The 23129-nt window shown below is 38.0% G+C and overlaps 1 protein-coding gene across 1 annotated transcript in view; it reads left to right on the top strand.

Moving 5' to 3' along the window:
- Positions 1-23129, top strand: part of Gucy1a2 (guanylate cyclase 1, soluble, alpha 2) — a 165837-nt gene that overhangs the window by 70231 nt on the left and 72477 nt on the right. Inside the window, exon 5 of the mRNA XM_013009625.1 lies at positions 15697-16182. Within this exon, the coding sequence (XP_012865079.1) occupies positions 15697-16182 (486 nt within the window). The remainder of the gene's footprint in view (positions 1-15696; positions 16183-23129) is intronic.

Genomic DNA, 23129 nt, shown 5'->3' with positions numbered 1-23129 from the left:
TGTCCAGAGATAACCTGGAGCCACTAGCTGGAATGATGAAGATAACTGCCTCCTCCTCCTCCTCCATCATCATCATCATCATCATCATCATCATCATCATCATCATCATCATCATCATCATCATCATTTCATCATCCTGGTTGAATAACCTATCAGCTGCATTTGATCTTGTTTGTACCATAAATGATCATCTTTACTTTATCTTCTTCAACCTCACTACCAACTACACATAAGCGGTAGTAGTATCTCGCTAAGTTACTTGTCTGGAGTTTGTGAATAAAGGATCCTTGATTCAGCACCTCTGGAATCTCAGACCTGCATCCTCCCTAGGAACAGTGTCCTTCCTGCCAAGGGCAGCGTTCTAAGCCTGAGGTAGGAGCCTGGGGAATGGGCTGTAGGCCTTGCTTCCTCCGGGCGATGAGCTGTCTGGGTAATGTGATTCGAACAGTTGGCTTTCCCAGGAGGAGGATACAGCTCCTCCCTTCACAATTTTGTTTCTTGTGTCTTTAAATACAGATTTTTGTACAGCACTTACCGAGAAGGCAAACAGCACACCTAACCCTGGCTTTCTGAGCTTTTTTTTTTCTTCTTTTCATTGTGAGTTTGTCAGTTTTGTTATGTCACATATAGTTTGGTATAAAGACATGCTTTTCTGCATACCGCAAATGATAATTTTTTTTACTATGTGCAAATTATACCTCGATTTTAAAAAGTAGAATAAAAGCTAATTTTAGATCATGGTAAGTATCATTAAGGGAATAAAATAGGGAAATGAGACAGAACAGAATTTAAAAAAATACTTGGGTAATTTTTCCATATTTGATTTTGAGCATTTCATTTTTAATAGCTTGTTTGTTCAAGAGAAAAAATTGCAATTACTGTATTTTAAGCTTAAGTGACACACTATGAGATGAGGGAGTTCTAATTTTAAATGCTATTCTTTTACATGTCTAAATGCCTAAAGCATTTGGGCATGCATTATTCTAAGAGCTTGCCTGCAACTTACTAGCTAGAGTTGTGTCACAGTTGGATGACAGAGGTTAAGTAGTGTACCCAGCACGGTGCTGTGGGAAGGGACATATTGCCAGGACTGAAGCTCATAGGGACACAGCTAAAATATATATATATATATGTGTGTGTGTGTGTGTATAAAACATATATACACACACTCATATATACATATACAAATATGTATATATTATTAAAACTATGCAGTTTTAATAAATGAAATAGCAAATACTAAAAACAGTTCATGTTTATTCTCTGAAAGCATTATTGTGCTATAAAAATCAATGTTCTAATATTACTATTATTGTATACTATTATATGTAATATAATTAAATGTTAATCTAATTATGTCATTCTATATAATATGATCATATATTAATATAATACAATTATGTATTATATATTAATATGATAATATATATTATACTATTATATACCATATTACTCTATATCCTATATATAGTATTACTAATATTATTTTGAGAAAGATTTATGGTCAGGAAACTCCATGTGAAATAAAGCAGTATAGGTATATAATCACTCAATCCATAACTTTAAAATTGAAGGTTATGTTTTAAACATATCATTTTAACATATCATTTAAAACATATGTTTTAAACATATCAACTTCAATAGTTCATCTCATGAGTAATGGTATCTTCTAGTTCTTAAATGCTGTCTTTTTTGTTGTTGTTGTTGTCAGTCATGGGGCTTGAACTCTGGGCCTGAGCACTATCCTTCAGCTCTTCAGTTCAAGGCTCTACCACTTGAGCCACAGTGCCACTTCCAGCTTTTTCTGTTTATGTGGTGCCGAGGAATCAAACCCAGGGTCTCATGTAAGCAAGGCAAGCACTCTACCACTGAGCCATTTTCCCAGCCCCTTAAATGCTGTTTTAACTAATTTAAATGTGTTATTTCATTTATTTGTATTGAATCAGGAGAAACTTTCCCTAACAGTGCCAGGTTATAAACTTTCTACTTAGAATCACTACTAATATTTTTTTTCATAAAATCTTTGTGTGTGTTGGTCCTGGGCCTTGAACTCAGAACTTTAGATTTTTTTTGCTCAAGGCTAGTGCTCTACCACTTGAGCAACAGCTCCATTTCTGGCTTTTTAGTGGGGTTAACTGGAGATCGGAATCTCACAGACTTTCCTGCCTGAGCTGACTTCCAGCAGGATCCTCAGATTGCAGCCTACTGAGTAGCTAGATCATAAGCATGAGCTACTGGCACTTGGCTTTTATTTTAGTTTTTAAATGTAAGTTTCTTGAGGAAAAGAATCTGAGGAATTGAATCTTATGATTACAACTTTTGCATAGAAGATGCCTCATAAACTTTTATGGAGTTAGTCATTAATCAAATACGTTGTAAGTTTTATTGGCATTATGTTCTTTGCTGTAATTTATTTCTTAATAGGATGGGACTAATGTATGTATAATATTCGGCAGAACAAATACATAAATTACCATGGGTGATGGGCTTAATGGAGTATAAGACAGTGTCTATTATCTTCCATTGGTTAAAAAATTTTAATGTTAGGGGGGCTGGGAAGGTGGCTCAGTGGTAGAGCGCTTGTCTTGCATGCATGAGGCCCTGGGTTCGATTCCTCAGCACCACATAAGTGGGAAAAAAAGCTGGAAGTGGTGCTATGGCTCAAGTGGTAGAGTACTAGCCTTGAGCTGAAGAGCTGAGGGACAGGGCCCAGGCCCAGAGTTCAGGCCCCACGACTGGACCCTCCCCCCAAAAAAATTAATGTTAGGAAAGTTCATTAAAACCAAAGCAAATAGATAAAAATAAAAGTATTAATACAAGATTTAATTATAATTTAAAGCTACCAATTTAGATAAACCATGGTTTACAATTAGGTGTCTAGTAATCTAATTATAGACAATAAGAACATTGACAATTACAGTAATCTACCTTTCATATCAATCTGAATTCATGTCCATAGTAAATCTAATTATTGTTAACAGTAGAAGATGGTTCCTTAAAGAATGATTCCAAAAGGAGGCTCAGATAGAGATTTGGTGGTTTTGGGGTTTGAACTCGGGGACCTCTGATGGCTTAGTAGGCAGATTCTCTACTACTTGTGCTATGCCTCCAACCCTACTTTGGCAATTTAAATGTCTACATTCTATTCACACTAGTTCTCCAAGATACTTTGTAAAAATAGATGACTTAAGTGTCTTCGTATTTTCTTCTTTAACACTCATCAGACACCATGTTGGAAGTGAATCTTACAACTTGTTGGGGAGGTGGGCCAAGGGGAGGGGAAATGGGTGAAAATGAGATTGGGGATGACACTGTTCAAAAAGAAATGCACTCATGACCTTACCCATGTCACTGTAAGTCTTCTGGGCATCACCTTTACTATAAAAGGCAATCTAGAAGTAAGACCTTCCCATCAGCTAGCCCCTGATGTCATCATGAGTTTTGACTTCCAAGTTTCCAGAAGATAAAAGTTTATAATAATATCTTACAGTAGCTCTAGCTCTGAGACAGAGACTAACTTTATTCTCAAGGTAAGAGAAATAAGTAAGTTAATTTATTTAATGCTACCTTCAGGGATAGATCGCGATGTAGCAGCTCATTCAGGCAAGTCTTTGGCAGGAAGTGGTCCATTTTAGGGGAAACATATCATCTATTTGGAAATTGTCTTTTGTTTTCTTCATAGCGAATAGCGTTATAGGTATAAATGTAAACTGCTTAGTTTAAGTGAATCCCCGGGACTGGTTGAATTCCTGTAAAGACAATGGAATTACCAAATAGGGAAATTGGTAGCACTCTTAAGTTTCTCTTTTGCTGCTGCAGGATTTAGAAGAAAGAGCAATGAGAAAGAAAAGGAGTTGGTACACACAGCTTTAAGCATTTCATTGCTGTGAGTATTTCACCCAGTGTACCCATGAGTTATGTGATTTTACCCTGGGGATGAAGGCTAATATGCCAAGCTTGCTTCTCACACACTTAATGGATATTTTGACAGTCCACCGGGAGAATTTTGTATGGTGTAGCCAAGAAATAATAAATCTATTAGGGGAAAGAAGGATGGTACTTTCTTGTTACGAAAGGCTTTTATATCCATCATTTTTCTTTCTTTTTTTCCATCATTTTTCTTAATCTTCCAATTAGTCCTTGAAAATAGATAGAACTGGTGGTTCTACCTCTAGACTACAGACAAGGAAATTATCAAAAGTCGTATAGCTTCTTGGATGCAGAATCAGAAAAAGAAAAACCACCCAGTTCTTCAGTGTGTTTATGATTCTTCCTGTGATTCTATTATATAAAATGACAGTGAAACAAATGAGTGCTCAAGATTTACTGGTAAAGTCTATGAATGTTTCAAGAAGAATTCATACTGGTCTTCAAGAGCTTTAGTAAAAAACAGAACCAAAAAAAACTTTCAAAATGTTCTTTGAGGCTAGTTTACCCTGACATCAGAACAAAGACCAGTGTGTCTCCGGAATATGGGCGCAAAATTCTCATTCAATCAAATGACATTTTTTGCCCCAGAGTGCTAGATTTCTTTTAGCATCTCTAAACCAATCAATGTAGAGTATTAATGCAATAAAAGTATCCATAATATTGTCCATAGATACTGAAAAAAAGCATTTGAAATTTGGATACCTTTTTATGAGAAAGCATTTGGCACATTAGAAATAGGAAGGTGACTTTCTCAATCTGCTATGTTGAATCCTGCATAAACTCACTGTTCATATGGTAATTAATAGTGAATGAATAATAAATAGCAAGTGATTAAAAGTGAATTAATAATAAAACTTTACAGGACTGAAGTGCTTTCCATCTAATTTTGGGGAAAGTACAAGCTTGCCTGCCTGCATTTGTCATTGAGCTAGATAGTTTTGCTAAGTAAAATGTGTGTACACATGTCATTTAAATTGGAAATGAAGGATAACTTTCTCTATTCTCAGCTGAAATGATATTTTCTGATGAAAAAAGGCTATAGACTGCAAAAACTTGTTTCTATTTTTATTAGTATCCAAGTAAAACAACTGGAAAAAACTGAACCAAAGGGTTTTCAAGAGTTGTGCTCACAAAACTAGGAAATATTACTGGGAAAGTTAAGTATTTTTTATGTTTTAGTTGTTGTAAAATTTCTGTTTTTGCCTTTCTCTGTTTTTTTTTTAATACCTGATCTCATGGATGTCAAGACCTAATACTGTTAACACTAATATTGTTAACACTACCCCCAAATGATCTACAGTCTCTTTATAATTTCTACCAAACTGCTTTTGAATCTAAAAAATATTACAAACTTGTCCTAAAATTTGTCTGGAATTCAAGGCACCCAAGCATTCTTCAAGGATGAAAGTTTAACACTCTCTAAGTCCAAAATTCTTTGGGAAGCCACAGTACACAAGACCACACAGTGCTGGTATGACGCTAGATACAAATCAATGGGGAAAATGGAGAGTCTGGAGTAATTTCTTGTATTTATTGTCAGTTGACTTTTGAAAAGGCTATTAAGATAATTACATAGGGAAAACATGCCAATAGTGTTAGGACAACAGACTATCCACCCGTGAAAGAATAAACTTGGTCCTGTGCTTTTTATCACAAATATAAATGAACTTAGGATGAATGAACTTTAGACTTAGGATCTAAAAGAATCTGAAACACATAGGTGAAAATATGATTGTATGATTCCATTTTATGACATTTCCAGAAGAAGTAAATATCTGGCAACAAGAAATAGATTGTTAGATGTCTCTGGTTACCTGGAGAGGAGGAAGGGATGAGGATTAACTGGTAATAGCCAATGTCTCCAATATTGTATTTGTAGCTTATCTTTTCTGGAATCCAATTAAGTATTACATAGTGCATTTATTTTTCAAGTTTCTTTCTCATCTTTTATTCTAAATGATCTCTTGTTTCCTGTTCACAAATCTGCCATCTGATTTAGTTTTCCAGATTATTTTCTCATAATTAGATCATATTGAATGTTTTTTGAAGACTACTGCACCCATATGGTTTTAGACTTCCTAATGTATCAGAGCAAGCCATTCTTCTGGTTAGTTTAGATCACTTGGTTTTTAAGGTGTTGGTTGCTTATCTCTTCACTGAGATGGGAACTGTATTTAGTAACTAGTAAGTAATCCCTAGGTTGATGACGTGGACAAAGTGAAGAGAATGGGTATTTGCCCATACCTTTCACTGAATTAGAATCATCCATGATCCTTGCCTGGCTGGATGATTATATTATTATGGATCTGTGGGGGTCATATAGTAATTTTATAATTTTACCCTGCTCTTCTCCACCCCTTAATTTGGGGGCTTGAACTCAGGGCCTGAGCTTCTTTTGCTCAAGTTTAACTCTCTGCCACAGTGCCATTTCTGGCTTTTTCTGTTTATGTGGTACTGAGGAATCAAACGCAGGGCTTCATGCATGCTGGGCAAGCACTCTGCCTCTAAGCCACATTCCCAGCTCCTACCCTGCTCTTTTTTTTTCTTCATGTTTATTTATTTTTAAATTTTTACTTTTTATTGTGAAGATACCATACAAAGGGGTTACAATTACATGGGCAAGATAATGAGTGTGCTTCTTATCAAGTATTGTTGCCCCCTCCTTTGTTTCCCCTTCCCATCCCTTCCCAAAATCCCCCAGACTCCCTTCCCCCCCTCCCCGTCCCCACCTCCCTCCCACAAAGTTGTAAAGTTCATTTTGACATAACATCTTGTACCTCTCATTGTTGCAATGGGTCCACCTGTATCCTTATTTAAACAATTTGTTTTTTTCCCTTCCACAAATTATACCCACATCAAATGCAGTGAAAATTGGGGTTACACCATGGGGGAGGGACATACAAAGCAACAAAGAAATATCTTATAAATATGTTATATACAATAGCAAGAAAGAAAAAAACATTTGAGTCCTTAACTTGGGGTTCATTTTGCTTAACATCAACTTACCTGAGCTTTCCTGCTTGTCTCAGTCATATACTAGTTATTGCAAATAAGGGAAACCATGGGACCTATGTTTCTTTGGGCCTGGCTTACTTCACCTAATATAATTTTTTCCAAGTCTTTCCATTTCCTAACAAATCTACCTTGCTCTTGTTAAGCACCACTGTGAACTCACTGAAAAGTATCTCTAGCTGCCCTGAATTTTTCAGGCCTCCATTTTTCCTGTCTAATGGATTGCAATAAAGTCTTTGCTAAAAGAACAGTAGCAAGTATGGATAAATATTCATGAACAGTAGGAACACAAAGTATTCCTACGATGGCTGGCTCTTCAGCTTCTTTAACTACATGAGAGAAATTGAAAGAATGCAAAAAAATAATCTTGATGGAAAGCAAAACCAGTCCACATACAGAGCTTCCCCAGTTTTAAACATTCATTATGTTTCTCTGTCTTAAAAAGTTAAGAAACACCTACTTCCAAAATTAAAGCCATTCCAATGATAAATTTCATACCTTGAAGACTTAGAAATGAATGTAAGAAAATGGTATTAAAAATCTGCCTCAGGTCTTGTGTGTGTGTGTGTGTGTGTGTGTGTGTGTGTGTGTGTGTGTATTGGGGGGCTTTTTTGGCATTACGGTAAACAGAAAGAGAACATTGTTTCCTTGAAATATAACTTAACCTCTTTTCCAATTACTTTTCATTGGTGGACTCTGATTGCAAGTATTCTGAAGCATCTTCAGGCGACTTTAACGTACAGCCAGAGATGAGAATGTTAGGGAAGAAGAGGCAACCCCATCTTCAAAGTTGAGTAGATTCTGGGATGTATGGGGATTGAGAGTGGTAATTCTAATAAGTGAATAAAAACAGCACGAGGCAAGGTTTAGCTGTGGATAGTGTGGATTTGTCATTCTTTTCCACCTATGGGCTACTCCTCCTACCCCATGTGTTTATCTGAAAGGTAACCTGGCCAATGATGCAATAAAGTGGACTTATTTGTGAGAATCACCAGCAGCAGTGTTTTGTGATGTGAAGGAGAGATAACATGCCGTTCTCCATAAGGCCCTGCAGCCAATCATTTGTAGCACAATAAGGCCTGTCACTGCAATCCTATTAGACCCATTCCTATAAGGAAATTGCAGCCTTTGTTGCCTAGTGAGACCTTAAGCAACACATGGTTTATTGAAAATATGCCTGACATAGCAGTGATCTTGGAGAGGATCAGAAAAGTACCATCTTGGTTTTCACTTTTTCTTGTTTTGAACACAGGCTTAAAAAACAACAACAACAGTGAATTTTGAGTCTGTAAATACTGGTTCTGAGACACAAGAAACACACTGTAAATATTTTGAAGGAACAGTAATCAAAAAGCAGTGAGTCACAGAGATCTATCTAGCAGAGGAAAAACATAGAATTAATGTTGTCAGAGCTTCAGATCAGAGTAAGGTTTCAATTTTAATCTCTATAGGTAATAGCCAAATTGAAGATCAACATGAATAAGTATCGGCAACCTTTTCTATTAAAATTTTCAGGCAATAACTAGTTCTTGGCTTTTGTACTTATTTCTAATCTGAAAGTACATACACTAAAAAAAAAGATGAAAAGAAATCCTTTAGAGATGTTTTCTCTTCCTCTATTAACAGGTTCAGAAAAAACAGTAGTATATAAGCAAGATGAGAGATAGTAAAATGGAAATCTAAATACATACCTGCAGCTAAAACTACTTGTGTCACAGATTCTCAAATGCAGGGGTCAGGTAACGCCAGCCAAATATGAAACACAAACAATGACTATCATGAATTCTTTTTGAGATGGGTGTCCTTGAAGTGTTTCCCCAGCAAGATCTTTATCCTAAAGTCAGTGAAATGTTCAGGCATTCCAGTTAGGAGACACTCACTCCAATGGTGATCATTTTTTGACTAACACTTTTGGTTTTTGGTTATGGGACTTGAACTGTGGGCTTGGGCACTGTCCCTCATCTCTTCAGCTCAAGGTGAGTACTCTACCACTTGAGCCACAGCGCCACTTCCGGTTTTCTGGTGTTTTATTAGAGATAAGAGTCTCATGGACTTTCCTGCCCAGGCTGGCTTTGAACTGTGATCCTCAGATCTCAGCCTCCTGAGCAGCTAGGATTACAGGCGTGAGCCACCAGCGCCCGGCTTGACTAAAACTTTTATTATCTACTTCCGAAGTTTTCCTGAAACATCAGCACCGAAAGGCATCTTTTTCTTTTCTTCAAAACTTTCTGTAAGTTTTGTTTAAAATTTTCCTGCTGCGTAAGAAAGAAGCTGAATCATTCTGAATTTTCTGTCAGGTTTTGCTGAACATCAGAGTAATAAACATGTTTGTAAGGAAATTAATAATGGTGTTCTGTCTTTAAAAAACAGAACCATTTAAAATTGATTATTCCCAACATGTAGTGTAGAAAGTACCACAGAATTTTATTGACAATTAAGAAATACAGTTCATGCCTATCAGTCTACGTGTGTGCATACACTTGATGAGTTGGATATGTTCTTTATTCTTTTTCTTTTGCTAGGCTTATTGATGCTTCTGGAACAATACAATTATTTTCCCTTTCTGAAAATGGTAACTCATGGCCAATATGTATTTCTCTGAATTGTAGCCAACTGACAAAAACACAGAGTCCCTCTTGAGTTAGAAGCATTTATTCAGACACTATCACTTCATAGAAAATTTATTGTCAGAATTCATCACAAGAACACTGTCAGAAGTACTGGAGATCCTGTCAATCATCTGTTTCTCCACATTCCTATTTTCCAAGTGTCTGTTTCTCCACTCCAAGAGCCTAGATGAGTATTAATAGAGAAAAACCAGGACTACACTCGATAATGCTTTTTCTCTCCTGATTATCAGTATTCTTGGTGCAGACGAGAGGGATATCTTAGTTTTCAGTTGGATGGATGTATCTGAAGAATGATTTCTTAGCCAGTGAGTAAGCTTAATAGATTTAGTAGCTCATTTTAAATGGTTTTTAGAGCAGATACTCCCTAAAGCATGAAGAAGATAAGAACATTTTTTTCTGTAACAGATTCTGGTCTTGATAGAGGTCTATGATAACACAGCTTATGGTAGACTAGGGGATTGCTCATGGACTCTGGTTGCTTATAAAGATGGATTTTATTTTAATTCTTGGTTATTAGTGAAATTTATATCTGGATGCAAATATACAATATAGTTACTTTCCAGATTACTTAAGCCTCTCAAAATGTTTCTGAAATTTTACTTGTTTCCACATTTTATCCATATGCATATATTGTATAGAATGTTGATGACTATGTGCTCATTTGACTTTGTTTCATTCTGAGGAAAATCCTGGAGCATACGTTAGGGTTGTATTCCCTGTGGAGAAGGGTCCGGAATATCTGCAGAGGCCCTCGGGCATTGAAGATATATGACCGCTTCAGTGCTTTCCAGAGCCAGAGTTGAGTCCAAGAATCTCAGGTTCAGCTGCCCCTGCATGCTGCTAATGCAACACCACGTCTTACCCTCGAACTCTCCTGCCGAAAGGTGGCAATTACAGCCCACAGTTCAGATTTTAGCTCAAGGGTTTGGCTTTTGTTTTTGCTTAGGCCACTTAGATATTTTTCTCACCTATTTTAAGCTCCACTATGTGATATATTACATGTAATGTAATTATATATAATATATAAATGTGAGTATAAACTTATACATAAATTATACATATATACAAATTACGTAAATCTATATGCAGCATCTAACTTAGCCTGCCATTCTCCCAGGATAGTAGTCTGTACCGATTACTTGCTACTTTATGGTTCCCATTTTGAAGATGTGGAGTTACTGTTTGGCTACGCCATCTGTTTCTCATGAGAAGGAGAAGAGTTAAACATTCTATACAAGGCAAAGATTCTTGGGTACCTTGGAGTTTTCCCGAGGGCTTCCCGTAGCACATTTACACACACGCCCACACACACGCCCACACAGTGTTTTTAGATGGTTTTTGGTGTTAGTGGATTTGCTCAAGGTGATTACACCTGTGTTCTGGTTGTGACTCTGCATTACCTGGGCTGGGACACATTGCTTAACTTCTTTCATTCTCCATTCTTGGATCAATTCCAACTGATTCAGTTAAGTAAAATTAAATCAGATGATACATTTACATTTTAAAGAAAAAAGTCCAAGAGAATAAAGCCTCGGATGTATTTTTTTTTTTTGCCCAGAGATTATGATTTTACGTGAGTTTATCCCCAACCCCCCCCCAGTAGCTAGACAAATCCTATGTTAATTTATACATGACTTGGGAACATTCCGATCTAAGAAAACATTGAATTCTTTACAGTGTAACTTGAAAGCTTTTGAAACTCAGGGGAATATGAACTATACATGTAGTCTAATTTCAAAGGGAGAAAATGGATACCAAGCTGTAATTCATGTGGATTAATGTTGAATAAGCAGAAAGCCACTCACATATTAATTCTTTAAGTAAAGCTTTAGACTTAGGACTAACAGATTGAAATGTAGATTAAACTGAAATGTCTGCCTATAGTGCATAGTTCCTTAAAATAGATATATTAATGAGAATGACAATATAATTAGACTAAGTTGGAAGAGAATTGTGATGAACTCACTAATCCCATATACTCATACCTGGGCTTGAATTTAGGGACTTGAACTTGCTCAGATTGTTTGCTCAGCAAACAAGTCTGTAGATTATCTCTTGTTGATTTTACTGGCTGTAAAGAAGCCTTTAAGTTTGATATAATCCTATTTGTGTATTTTTGCTTTTGTTGCCTATACTTTTAGAGTATATTATATTGAAAAGACTCATTGCCCCAAACCAATACAAAAACATTAAATGTACAATTTTGCAATTACAAGATACATACTCAGCTTCTAATTATTTACTGATATAGCTAGTAAAGATTCTCAGATTTTTATACAGAAATATAGAAATATAGAAAATATAAGTGACTTAGCAGAACTTGACAAATTGCAATGCTATGACTTTTAACTCTTTACTGAAATCTAGAATTAATTAGCCCCTTTTATTATGCTTGCTAGTTTTGGAAATATGATCGTTTTTATGACATTATATTTCTTACACATGCTATTCCATTGAAAGTTTACTATACTTTAGCATGTAATAAGGCCTTAAGAGGTTTTTATATTACAGTTTTCCACAATTCTGTTTCTTCCCTATAAAAATATGTAGTTCTTATCATTAGTTTTCCACATTACTAAGGTAATCATTGTAAATCATGTGGATTTAGTAATTTATAATTGTAGTAAAGAAATTCTATTCAAGAAGAATGATTTAGATTACTTTCTGATTACAGCAATAATATTATTTATGACAGAGATACAAATGCTCCAGTTGAATATTCCCATTATAAAATGAAAAAAACTCTAGTGAAAAATATCTTTAAAAGAAGTTATTTATTTTAGCTTCTCTTTCTCTTTTCTCTAGTTAATAAACATTTTCCTCACAGAATCTGTGAATATGAAGAGATGTTAAAAAAATAAAATAATGTTCACATATTAATAAAAAAATCATTATTGTCGGAGCTGGGAAGGTGGCTCAGTGGTAGAGCGCTTGCCTTGCATGCATGAGGCCCTGGGTTCAATTCCTCAGCACCACATAAGCAAAAAGAAAAAAGCCAGAAGTGGTGCTGTGGCTCAAGTGGTAGAGCACTAGCCTTGAGCTGAAGAGCTGAGGGACAGCGCCCAGGCCCAGAGTTCAGGCCCCACGACCAGACCCCCCCCCCAAAATCATTATTGGCTTAAACTTTTAAATTTGAACTCAGCCTCCTGGAATGTCCTTGGACTATTTTGCTCATGGTGAGTGCTCTACCACTTGAGCCACAGCCCTACTTCTGGCTTTTGGGTATTTAATTGGAGATAAGAGTCTCATGGACTTTCCTGCTCCACCTGGCTTGAACTATGATACTATTCTCCTATCTCAGTTTCTTGAGTATCTAGGTTTACAAGTATGAGTCACCAGCTCCTGGCTGTCTTAAACTTTTGTTGTTGTTGTTGGTGGTGGTGGTAGATCTTGAACTCAAAGCCTGGGCACTATCCCTGAACTTTTTCTCTCAAGGTTAGTGCTTTACTGCTTTGAGCCACAATGCCCCTTCTGGCTTCCTGGTGGTTAATTGGAGATAAGAATCTCATAGACTTCCTTGCTAGAGAGGGCTTTGAACCATAATCCTCAGATCTCTGCCTCCTGAGTAGCTAGTATTACAGGTGTGAGCTAGTGGTGGCCAGCTCTGTCTTAAGCTTTTTGATGCGATAATAAAAGCATTTCAACTCAGCTTCTCTGTATATTGAAGATACTCAAATTTTACTACAGGCAACAAATTATATATCTAATCATTTATGTACCTACACATACATCACACAAATACACTGGTTCCATAGAAGCAAAGCAGAAAGGCCCTTTTGTGATAGGAAATGTGGAAGTCAGTAAGTACAAAGAAAAGATGTCTACAAAGAAAACAGAAGAGCCAATGGGAGAAAGATGGACAGTGGACTACATGTGATGGTATGAGGGAGAACAAAGAGAAATAGGGATGGGGGACAGATAAACTCTAAAAGGAAGAGAAGAAGTTGATGCAATAGAGGTCCAAAAGGCAAAGGAGAGAAGGGAAATGAAAGTGTAATGGAGAAGAGAAAAGAAAATAATTGGAAAGAAATGTGGGGAGAGTGAAGGAGGGCGGAAGGGAGAAGGGAAAGGAGGAGAAAAAAGGGAGGAGGAGGAAGGAGAAGGAATAAAAGGTTTAAATCCGTGATCCTCAGTGGTTCTTATTTTTATGATCTCTACAAAGCTCATAAATTTTTTTGCCCTTCTGTTAGATTTTAATGAAAACCCTTTATGATTTTTTTAATGATAGGAGTATAAGTTACATGTATCTTCCTTATTCTGCTTTGAATGTCCTAATAACCTAACAATGAGAAAGTAGCTATCACTAACTATAGCCCTTCCTTAAAAGCTTATCTATAAAGACAATCCCAAAGTATGTTCTAGAACAATTGCATCCTTTGTACTCAGATCATACCCTAGTGTCTTTTGTGAGTCTACCTTGTGTGGGAAATTGAGACCTTCTTCCACTTTGTTGTCTGGCCTAAGCCGATTTTCTTTCGTGATTTTGAAAGGGGAACCATATTTTACCCGGTCACCCTTATCACATAGAACAAGTAAATAGAAAACATCCAGGATATACTTCAGTGAATCGGTGGCAGAAACTTTGCAAAGTGAGCATGTCATTTCATGAGGATTAAATGTTTTTATTTCTGCATATAAATAAGATCTTGGTAAATGGGATGAGTGAACAAGGTGGAATGTGTTTATGTAGACTTAAAAGGCCAACTCCCTAGTAGTTCTGTCCTCCCTCCCTCTCTCCCCCTCCATCTCTGCTCTGTTCCTCCTGATCCACCAACAAGCCCAACAACGTCATGCTATGAAAACATAAAGGGAAATGAATACCTTGAGCACCGTCTGGGTGGTAATGGAAGCAACATGGATGACACTGATTCCCAGCCTCCTCCGTCAACTCTTGGCCCATTTCTTCCCATAGTGACAGCCAGCTTCCTTCCCAGGTGTGCTGACAGACTTCAGTCCAGCCCAAATAACCATATGTAGTTAGTCCACACTCTTCTCCCCCTCCTGCTGCCCACGAATCCTGCCCATGTGCTCTTGAAGTTACCAAGGCAAGATCACAGAATGAATCATAACTTCTTTCTGTTCCTCTTCTCCTGGGAAAGGTCATATTGATGGATTCAAATGTTTAATCCTCAATTAAAAAAATCTTACTGATTTCCTTTAGTGCTATTCTAATTTGAGTGTTTGTGTGTAGCTTTATGAACATGTTATTTTTCTGACAATACTCATGGAATGACACCTGGTTTCGATTATTTGTGAGATTTTAACATTTATATTTTTAAATGATCTTTTTATTTAAGTGGTTGTCCAGAGGGGTTACCATTCAGTTTTATCCGTACAATGCATTTTGATCAATATCACCCCTTTCATGATCCTTCCCCATCCCTCCCAGTCCCACCCCACCCCTCAATTTTCCTAGGAAAGTTTCCTAGGATATGGGTTGAATTTTATGATGGCATTCTCTCCCACTTCATTCCTTTACCCCACATCTCCTGGACTTTCCCATCTTTTAAGTGCCAGCTTTCTAGTATTCATTTTGTTGAACTGTGAGGTTTTTCTTTTTTTTGGAATTAGAAAAGTGAATTGTCTACTAATCTAGTCAGTGCTACTTTTTCCCTGAACTAGAACTGATGAATAAACGACTTACATAAAGCCAAACAATTACTGTGGTTCAGCTGAAGTTTCTGTATTTATTATTTGGAAGGAAGATTATTTTAATAACAGTTAAAGGTAGTTATTTTGCCAGATGGATTTATCTTAATTCTAATATTATTAAGCAAACTGAAAGGTTTGGAATTGGCCCATAAATCACTTCTATCATGTACCTGCGAGTACTTCTATCTTGAAGAAAACTTGTTTTCCTGTCTCCCTTTTCAGTGTTTTCCTTTTTCACTGTAGTCTTTAGAACTTGGCTGAAGGAGATACAAAGCAATTGTGTTTCTATGCTAAACCATGATGTTTACCCTGGTGATGAATCAGATTAAAATTCATTTGTACGAACAGAGTTAGTCAGTAGAGTTAACAAAGCATTACTTGTTCATCAAATCGATGATGATGATGATGATGTGATGATTGGCCAACTTGCTACGGGAAGAGTACTGACAGAAATTCCATGTCAATTTCACAGGTGATGGAGATCAAGGGACAGATGATCCACGTCCCAGAATCAAATTCCATTTTGTTTTTGGGCTCACCGTGCGTGGACAAGCTGGATGAGCTGATGGGCCGAGGCCTGCACCTTTCAGACATCCCTATTCATGACGCCACCCGAGATGTCATCTTGGTTGGCGAGCAAGCGAAAGCTCAAGATGGCTTGAAGAAGAGGATGGATAAATTGAAGGCCACTTTAGAAAGAACTCACCAGGCCCTGGAAGAAGAGAAGAAGAAGACGGTGGATCTTCTCTACTCGATTTTTCCCGGCGACGTAGCCCAGCAGCTGTGGCAGGGACAGCAGGTGCAGGCCCGGAAGTTTGATGATGTCACCATGCTCTTCTCTGACATCGTTGGTTTCACTGCCATCTGTGCCCAGTGTACGCCCATGCAAGTGATCAGCATGCTGAACGAACTCTACACCAGATTTGACCACCAGTGTGGATTTCTGGATATTTACAAGGTAATGGCGGTTTAGCTGCTGGCACCTAAACCCTGCTTGAGAGCAAACTGTCATCTCCATTAAGTTGTAAGGATACACTTGTCGCTTAAACTTCATAGCAAATGCCCCACGTATCTTTAATTTAGCAGTGTCTATACAGAATGCAGGATTGACTGCTTTGTGAATAAACTTTCATACTGAGTCAGCTCATAGTATCCACGAAGGTAGCTATGAATTGTGACATTTCTCAATAGGAAAATAAAAAACCTTTCCGTACAGTTCTCTAAATTCATGACTATTAAAAATTGAACTTATAATCATTCTAGGCACCTTTGGGCCAAATATCTTGCATAGAGAATGAGACTTCTTTATAAACAAAGAATTTCATGTTGAGAGGTAAAAGGAAACACGTTAAAATATGCATGACTTCATGGGTTCAACCATGGGTAAGCAGAGTTGTCTACTCTACCACCCATTAGCTGAGATCACTTCAACTCTAAAAGAATAGGTGTAAATACTTCCAGCTCCTGCCTGAATGACTGATGAGTTTTAAAGGAAATGCCTTCATATTTCAAGTTACATAATAAAGAGAATGTTAGAGATTGAGTAGCACCAAAACACATGGCACCTAGGAGTGCAGATGTCAGGCGGAAGTCACTGAATGCTATTGACTAGTAGTGGGTAGAAGATGGGGTGGGGGGGGGATGAGTATAAGCCAGGGCTCCCTCGGGTCAAAGGACAGTATGCGCATGTGTGAAATTTCATATGAAACCCCTTTGAACAAGTAACATACATCAGGAATGGAAAGCACATCCTGTCCAGAGCTTGTAGAGTTGGTGGAAGGGTGAACAGAGAGGGCGAGGGTGGGCAAAATACTTCATGTACATGTGTGAAAATGGAACAGTGAAGCTTGTTGGGATTGTTTTGGAAATGGGGGAGATGAGAGGGAGTGAGGGAAGAGTGAGTCTAATCAAGGTACATTCTGTACAGGCAGGTTAAAAATGAACCCCCCCCTCCACCTTGTACAACTAATTAATATTTTTATAAAAGGAGAAAAAAGGAAAAATTTCAAATGGCATAACAGCCACCATTTATTGATTTGCTGTGGCAAACTACTCATTTCTTGTTAGAGTCATAGCAATATATTGAATTATTTATTCCCAGAGCTACCTAATAAGTAACTGCAAGTTTACGTGGAATTTCATATGGATTTCACAATGTCAGAGAGAATTGCTTTTTTAAAAAAATATGAAAGACAGCAATTTCCTTTCATATAAAGAGTGATCTGTAGGTGTTTACATTTTCTTCTTTACTGATCTGTGCAGACCTGCTGCACAGATTACGATTAGCCCCAAATCAGATTTGGAAAGAGCCCATTTTATTTTGTAGGTTTCAGATTATGCTCCAGAGGTTGTATCTTTTTGGAGTGAGGAAGTCTTATAGATACAACGCACACTCACACACTCGATGGTTACTGTTTTAGTTGAGCCTCTCCCTCCCCTTCTCTCTTTCTCCCTCTCTGTCTCTCTCTCTCTCCTCTCCTCTCTTTCGTCAGTTGTGGGGCCTGGGTGCTGTCCCTGAGCTGCTTTTTGCTCAAGGGTAGTGCTCTATCACTTTGAGCCATAGCTCCACTTCCAGTTTTCAGGTGGTTCGTTAGAGGTAAGAGTCTTATGGACTTTCCTTCCCTAGCTAGCTTTGAACCCTGATCCTCAGATCTCAGCCTCTAGGATTATAAGCATGAGCCACCAGTACCTAGCTCGTTGAGCCTTTATTGAGTAGTAAGCTTTCATTGTGAAAGATGGATGAACGATTTCCCTTATGAAATAAGAATTTGTATAAATTACCTTTCGCTTCTGTATAATTTATCACAATAATTTATAGGAGAGTTAGCCAAATGTCTTTTTTTCCCACTTTGAGTGTCTTATTTTTTAAAGCCAGATAGATATATTGAATCCTTCTCAGAAAAGTGAGGAAATTAGCCTGCATTTGCCAGCACTTTTAAACTTGCTCCAGCCTTGGGGCATTACTATAGCAATCCCTGGAGCCAGGAACTTCTCCTAATTCATAGATTTTATCCGTGTTAGGTTCTTGCAGGGAAAACTGTCACAGTGCTTTTGTTTCATTTAGCCTGATGTTTATATTGTTAAATGAGAAAGATGCATAAGCAGATTCACTTGCGAAGACATGCTGGAATCTCATCGTTAAACCCACATACCAGGGTTTGAGACAAGAATGGTAATAGTCCAGGAGTTTGCAAAGCTGTAGTGCATCTCTAAGAGTATGTGACTCTTCCTTGACATCTTTCCTGTGTGTCAAAAGGCAGATGGCAGCTTTTCCCTTCCTTCCTCCTCTGTAGGCGTAGTCTACCGGGTACAGGAGGGAAATCAGTGATTCCAGGTGCAGGCAATGAGGAGCACATTTTTAAAAGAAGAAACTGAAGCTGAGTGCACGTGGCTCTCACCTGTCATCTTAGCTACTCAGGAGGCTGAGATCTGAGGATTGTAGTTTGCAGCCAGTCCCAGGCAGGAAGTCCATGAAATTCTTATCCTCAATTAACTATCTTCCCCACCTCCCCCCGCCCAGAAAAAAGCCAGAAGTATAGCTGTGGCTCAACTGATAGAGTGTTGCTAGCCTTGAGAAAGAAGCAGGGACAGTGCCCAAGGTCCTGAGTTCAATCCCTGGCCTGTCACAAAAGGAAAAAAAATGCCACAGAAATGGAATAAATTCTTATATAATCTTTAAAAATCATCTTGTTCCATGAATGTCTATAAAAATTATTTTAGTGATAAAATGCTTCCTACTGTTGGGCTGAAGGTGTATGTAGTGGGGTGGAATTCCTATGATAAACCCCAATGTGGTCTTATGTATTAATTTATTTATTTTTGCTGGTCCTCGGGCTTGAACCTGGGGTCTGGGCTCTGTCCCTGAGCATCTGTGTGTTCAAGGCTAGCGCTCTACCACTTAGCCACAGAGCCCCTTCTGGAATTTTCTGAGTCGTTCATTGGAGGTATAGGTCTCATGGACTTTCCTGCCCAGGCTGGCTTTGAACCGTAATCCTTAGAGCTCAGCTAGGATTACAGGCGTAAGCCACTGGTGCCCAGCTCCAGTGTGATCTTTAACTCTCCATGGAGGCAAACATTGAGTCTTGACTGTCAAGCCTGGGTTAGCAAAAGAAAGAGCAAAAAACAACAACAACAACAAGAGGAGGCATCCAGGAAACACCACAACCACAGTTCTGTGAGACCAAGAAGTCTGATCTTGAGACTCTGAAAAAATTCCAAGTATCCTAAATCTGACTGGAAGATCAGGAAAACAGGAAGGAGTCAAAATCCAAGTACAGTCTTGCATATGAGCCCTTGCAACTGGGCACCAGAGGGCCATATTACAGGAGCTGGAAAGCAGCCTGTCCAAATACAAAGATAAAGAGGGGCTTTGGGATAAATGATACAAAAGCAGAGTCTAGGCCCTGGCTAGGACCAGGCTTGGGGGCCAAGAACACACAGGACACCACCACAGAAGCAAAGGGAAACAAGTATTGCAATTTCCCTAAGGATGAAGAGACATCCACTGGGCCTTTACAGAACTAAACAGAGGGATTTGACCCACAAAACATGAGGCCAATTCTTATATCCTTTCCTTAGAATGCAAAGCACCTAGTATGGATACTCTTGGGCTTAATCCAGTTTGAAAACTGTCAGGAGGTAGCTTGACTTGTGAAAATCTCCTAATGCCAATATGACTTTATAAGCACCAATTCTCCATACATGCAGCATAATAAGAGGGGTTATGAAAGCCATTAAGGCCGTGTGCATTACATTTCAGTAATGGAAGTACATTGTTCTACTTCATTACTATAGACTCCAATTAGCTGTAATTCCTTACCTACTTTGTAGGAAGCAAGTCTGTATGTTCTGTCATACTATGTATCTGTTAACCACAGTCCTTAGGCTGGGAGTGTTTATGAAGTCCAGAGTTTATTCTCTTAGTGGGCTCTTGCTCGTGGTGCTAGCATGTGGCATGGCCTTGGATCTGCATCCTCACAGGGCAGGAGGCTGAAAGGGAAGAATACTCACTCCTGCAGGTTTTCTTCATGGTGGCACGTAGCTATCGGTAAGAGTGGAATCCTCACCAGCCTGAAACTTGTCTTTGGGCCCCATCTTCTGACATGGTGGTTCTCAAGTTCTCCACTTGAGTGATGAAAGACACAATCAACCCTTAGCACATTCTGAAAATGAATGTTAGAAATTCAGAAATAGTGATTAAAAACTAACCATTTTAGAAAGGTTTATCAGTTCATTTTTGAGTGAACACAGATCAACTGGTAGGAAATAAATATAACTAATCAATGGATACAGAAGTGAATATTATTATTATTTTATTGTGAAAATACTGTACAGAGGGGTTACATTACATGGGCAAGGTAATGAGTATATTTCTTATCAAGCATTGTAGCCTCCTCTTTTGTTTTCCCTTCCCATCCCTTCCCATCCTCCCCCCCCCAACTCAATCCTCCCCCCCCAAAGTTGTAAAGTTCGTTTTCGACATAACGACTTGTATATCTCATTGTTGCAATGGGTCCACCTGTATCCCTATTTAAACGATTTGTTTTTTCCCTTCCCCTCCACAAATTATACCGACATCAAATACAGTGAAAGCAGGGGTTATACCATGGGGGAGGGACATACAAAGCAACAAAAATATAATCTTATAAATAGAAGTGAATATTATTATTGGGAAATAGATACATAGAGATAAATATGCATCATAGAGAGGTTTCTACATCCGTTGATCGGTGTCTGCTGCGAGCATGTTTGGTAACTTCCCAGGGAAGCTGCTGTGTACCATCCTGAGCAAGACCCTAAAGGCTTTGCGCAGATACACTGGGAGCATCAGCATTTGCATGAAGAGCCAGGACAGGCTGAAGTCTTCATCTTTTAACTTGCTTGGTAAAAGATGAAAGCCGACATTTCTCACAGGAAGTGGCAAGGGTTAGAAAACTTTATGCCTCAGGAGTTTTGATTTGTCTTGACACTTGACAGCGTGGAGCTGCCTCGCTGTCTGTTCATCGGACCTTCTGCCGGCCTTCATCCTTCCAAAGCTCAAGGGCCCACTTCACACCAACTGGGATTTTGCAGGGGAAAAATAAGAAATGAAATGCGTCCCTTTTCCCTCTTGTTTTGTGTTATCATAACACAGAGCTTTTCAAAAAACTTCAGTTCTGGTTTGACTTTTATCAATATGTAGATAGCCTTTTAGTCGACTTCCCAGTACCAAAGTCTGTTCCATTTAGAAAACAGTTCATTGGCTCCTCCACCTAGATTTACATATTTTCTGTTTTAATGACAGGACAAATACTTCTGCAGTTGATCACAGTGAAGGGTTTCTACTAGTTCTTATCTGTGGCCTCCATCAACATCAAGACGTTTTCTTTTGCTGCAATTTTTCTTTTATTATGAATCTTGAAGCTGCCGCACAGAGGAGTTGCCATTGAACAAAGCAGCTTTATGAATACAGTTTGATTGAAAATGAAGTGCCTGCTCGTACTTTAGAAAAGAGGAAATTTCTGAAGTAAAAATATAATTACTGATTTCATTCATTCTCTCATTCGATAAACATTTGGAACTTGCGCTGTGGAGAAGAGGGCATAACTTGCCTACAGGCCAAGCCACTGTTATGGAAATTAGCATATATTTTTAGCCCAATTTTAATGAGTGGAAAAGAAGTAATTTATGTGCTTTGGGAGGTAAGGTGAAAGTCACAGATAAGCATTCTGTTCTGACATCTTTTCTACTAAGGGGATTATATTGTCAGTTTCAAAATAAAGTATGGAAGGGGATTTTGTCTCATTAATTTTTTTTTTGGCCTTTGGCAAGCACTTAGGTTGAAGATAAGGAAGGTGCCCATGCTAGAAGCATCGTTGTCTTTTCGTTCCCCTTATTTTTTTTCCAGTTCAGCTGAACAATATCAGTGCTGTCTTAACTACACTACTTGGAATTTTTATCTTCCTACTTTTAAATCACTTTATTTAAACTCTCTGTCTTGTTTTCCTCAGCCATAAATCAAGAAACTAAATCAAGTTTATATAAGATGATTAGACTAGGTCTGGTCATTGTTTCTCAAACAGGGTGTAGCTGGGTTTGTATGAAGTGTGTAAGTGTGTGTCTGTATATGTGTATGTTATGTACATGTGTGCACTAAGTGTGCTTGGCTTGGATGATCATGTGTTTGAAGGCATACAATCATATGTTTACCAAAAACAGATAAAATACTTCTGGATTGGCTTCATTCTTTCAGGTTGTTAGGATTTAAAGCTATGCCAAAAAAAAAAAAAAAGGGATGGGGGATAAGAATGAGGAAAAGGAGAAATTGCTTTTTGCCATGTATTAATCCTTGCTAGAGACCCAACTTGGCATACTGATGTTCTAAGACTTGTCAGAAATCCTTTGCTAAATATTCACAGAGTGGCAAAAACAATTAGGGACAATGGTGATGGAAAAAGCTATGATTATCAATTGGGCTTTTATGTTTGTTTGTAAACAGGTTGAAATAACTGGCAGGAAAACTTAAAAAGTGCAGAAATGTGCACAGATTGAAAACTAGTTGCTCAGATAAGTGGTTAGTAACAGTTGGAACTTTGAACTTAATTTGTTACCCCACAGAGATACTACATAGAGACAAAGTTAACTCATAGGGTCAGTGATTCTTTCATTTATGTCATGGAGTAATGATTGTGTGGACATATTCATTCTATACCTCATTTGTTACTAGGTTGTTTTTTAATATAAAAAAAGGTGATGAACTTTGTCAAATGTCTTTTCTGCAACTATTGGCACAATCATATATTTGTTTGTTTTTGTGCCGGGTCCTGGGTCTTGAACTCAGGGCCTGGGCACTGTCCCTGAGCTTCATTGTGATCAAGGCTAGAACTCAACCACTTGAACCGCATCTCCACTTCTGGCTTTTCTGGT

The sequence above is a fragment of the Dipodomys ordii genome, unplaced genomic scaffold, assembly GCF_000151885.1.
Source record: "Dipodomys ordii isolate 6190 unplaced genomic scaffold, Dord_2.0 Scaffold10, whole genome shotgun sequence".
Classification (NCBI taxonomy): domain Eukaryota; kingdom Metazoa; phylum Chordata; class Mammalia; order Rodentia; family Heteromyidae; genus Dipodomys; species Dipodomys ordii.
This window is presented reverse-complemented; position numbering and strand designations above follow the sequence as displayed.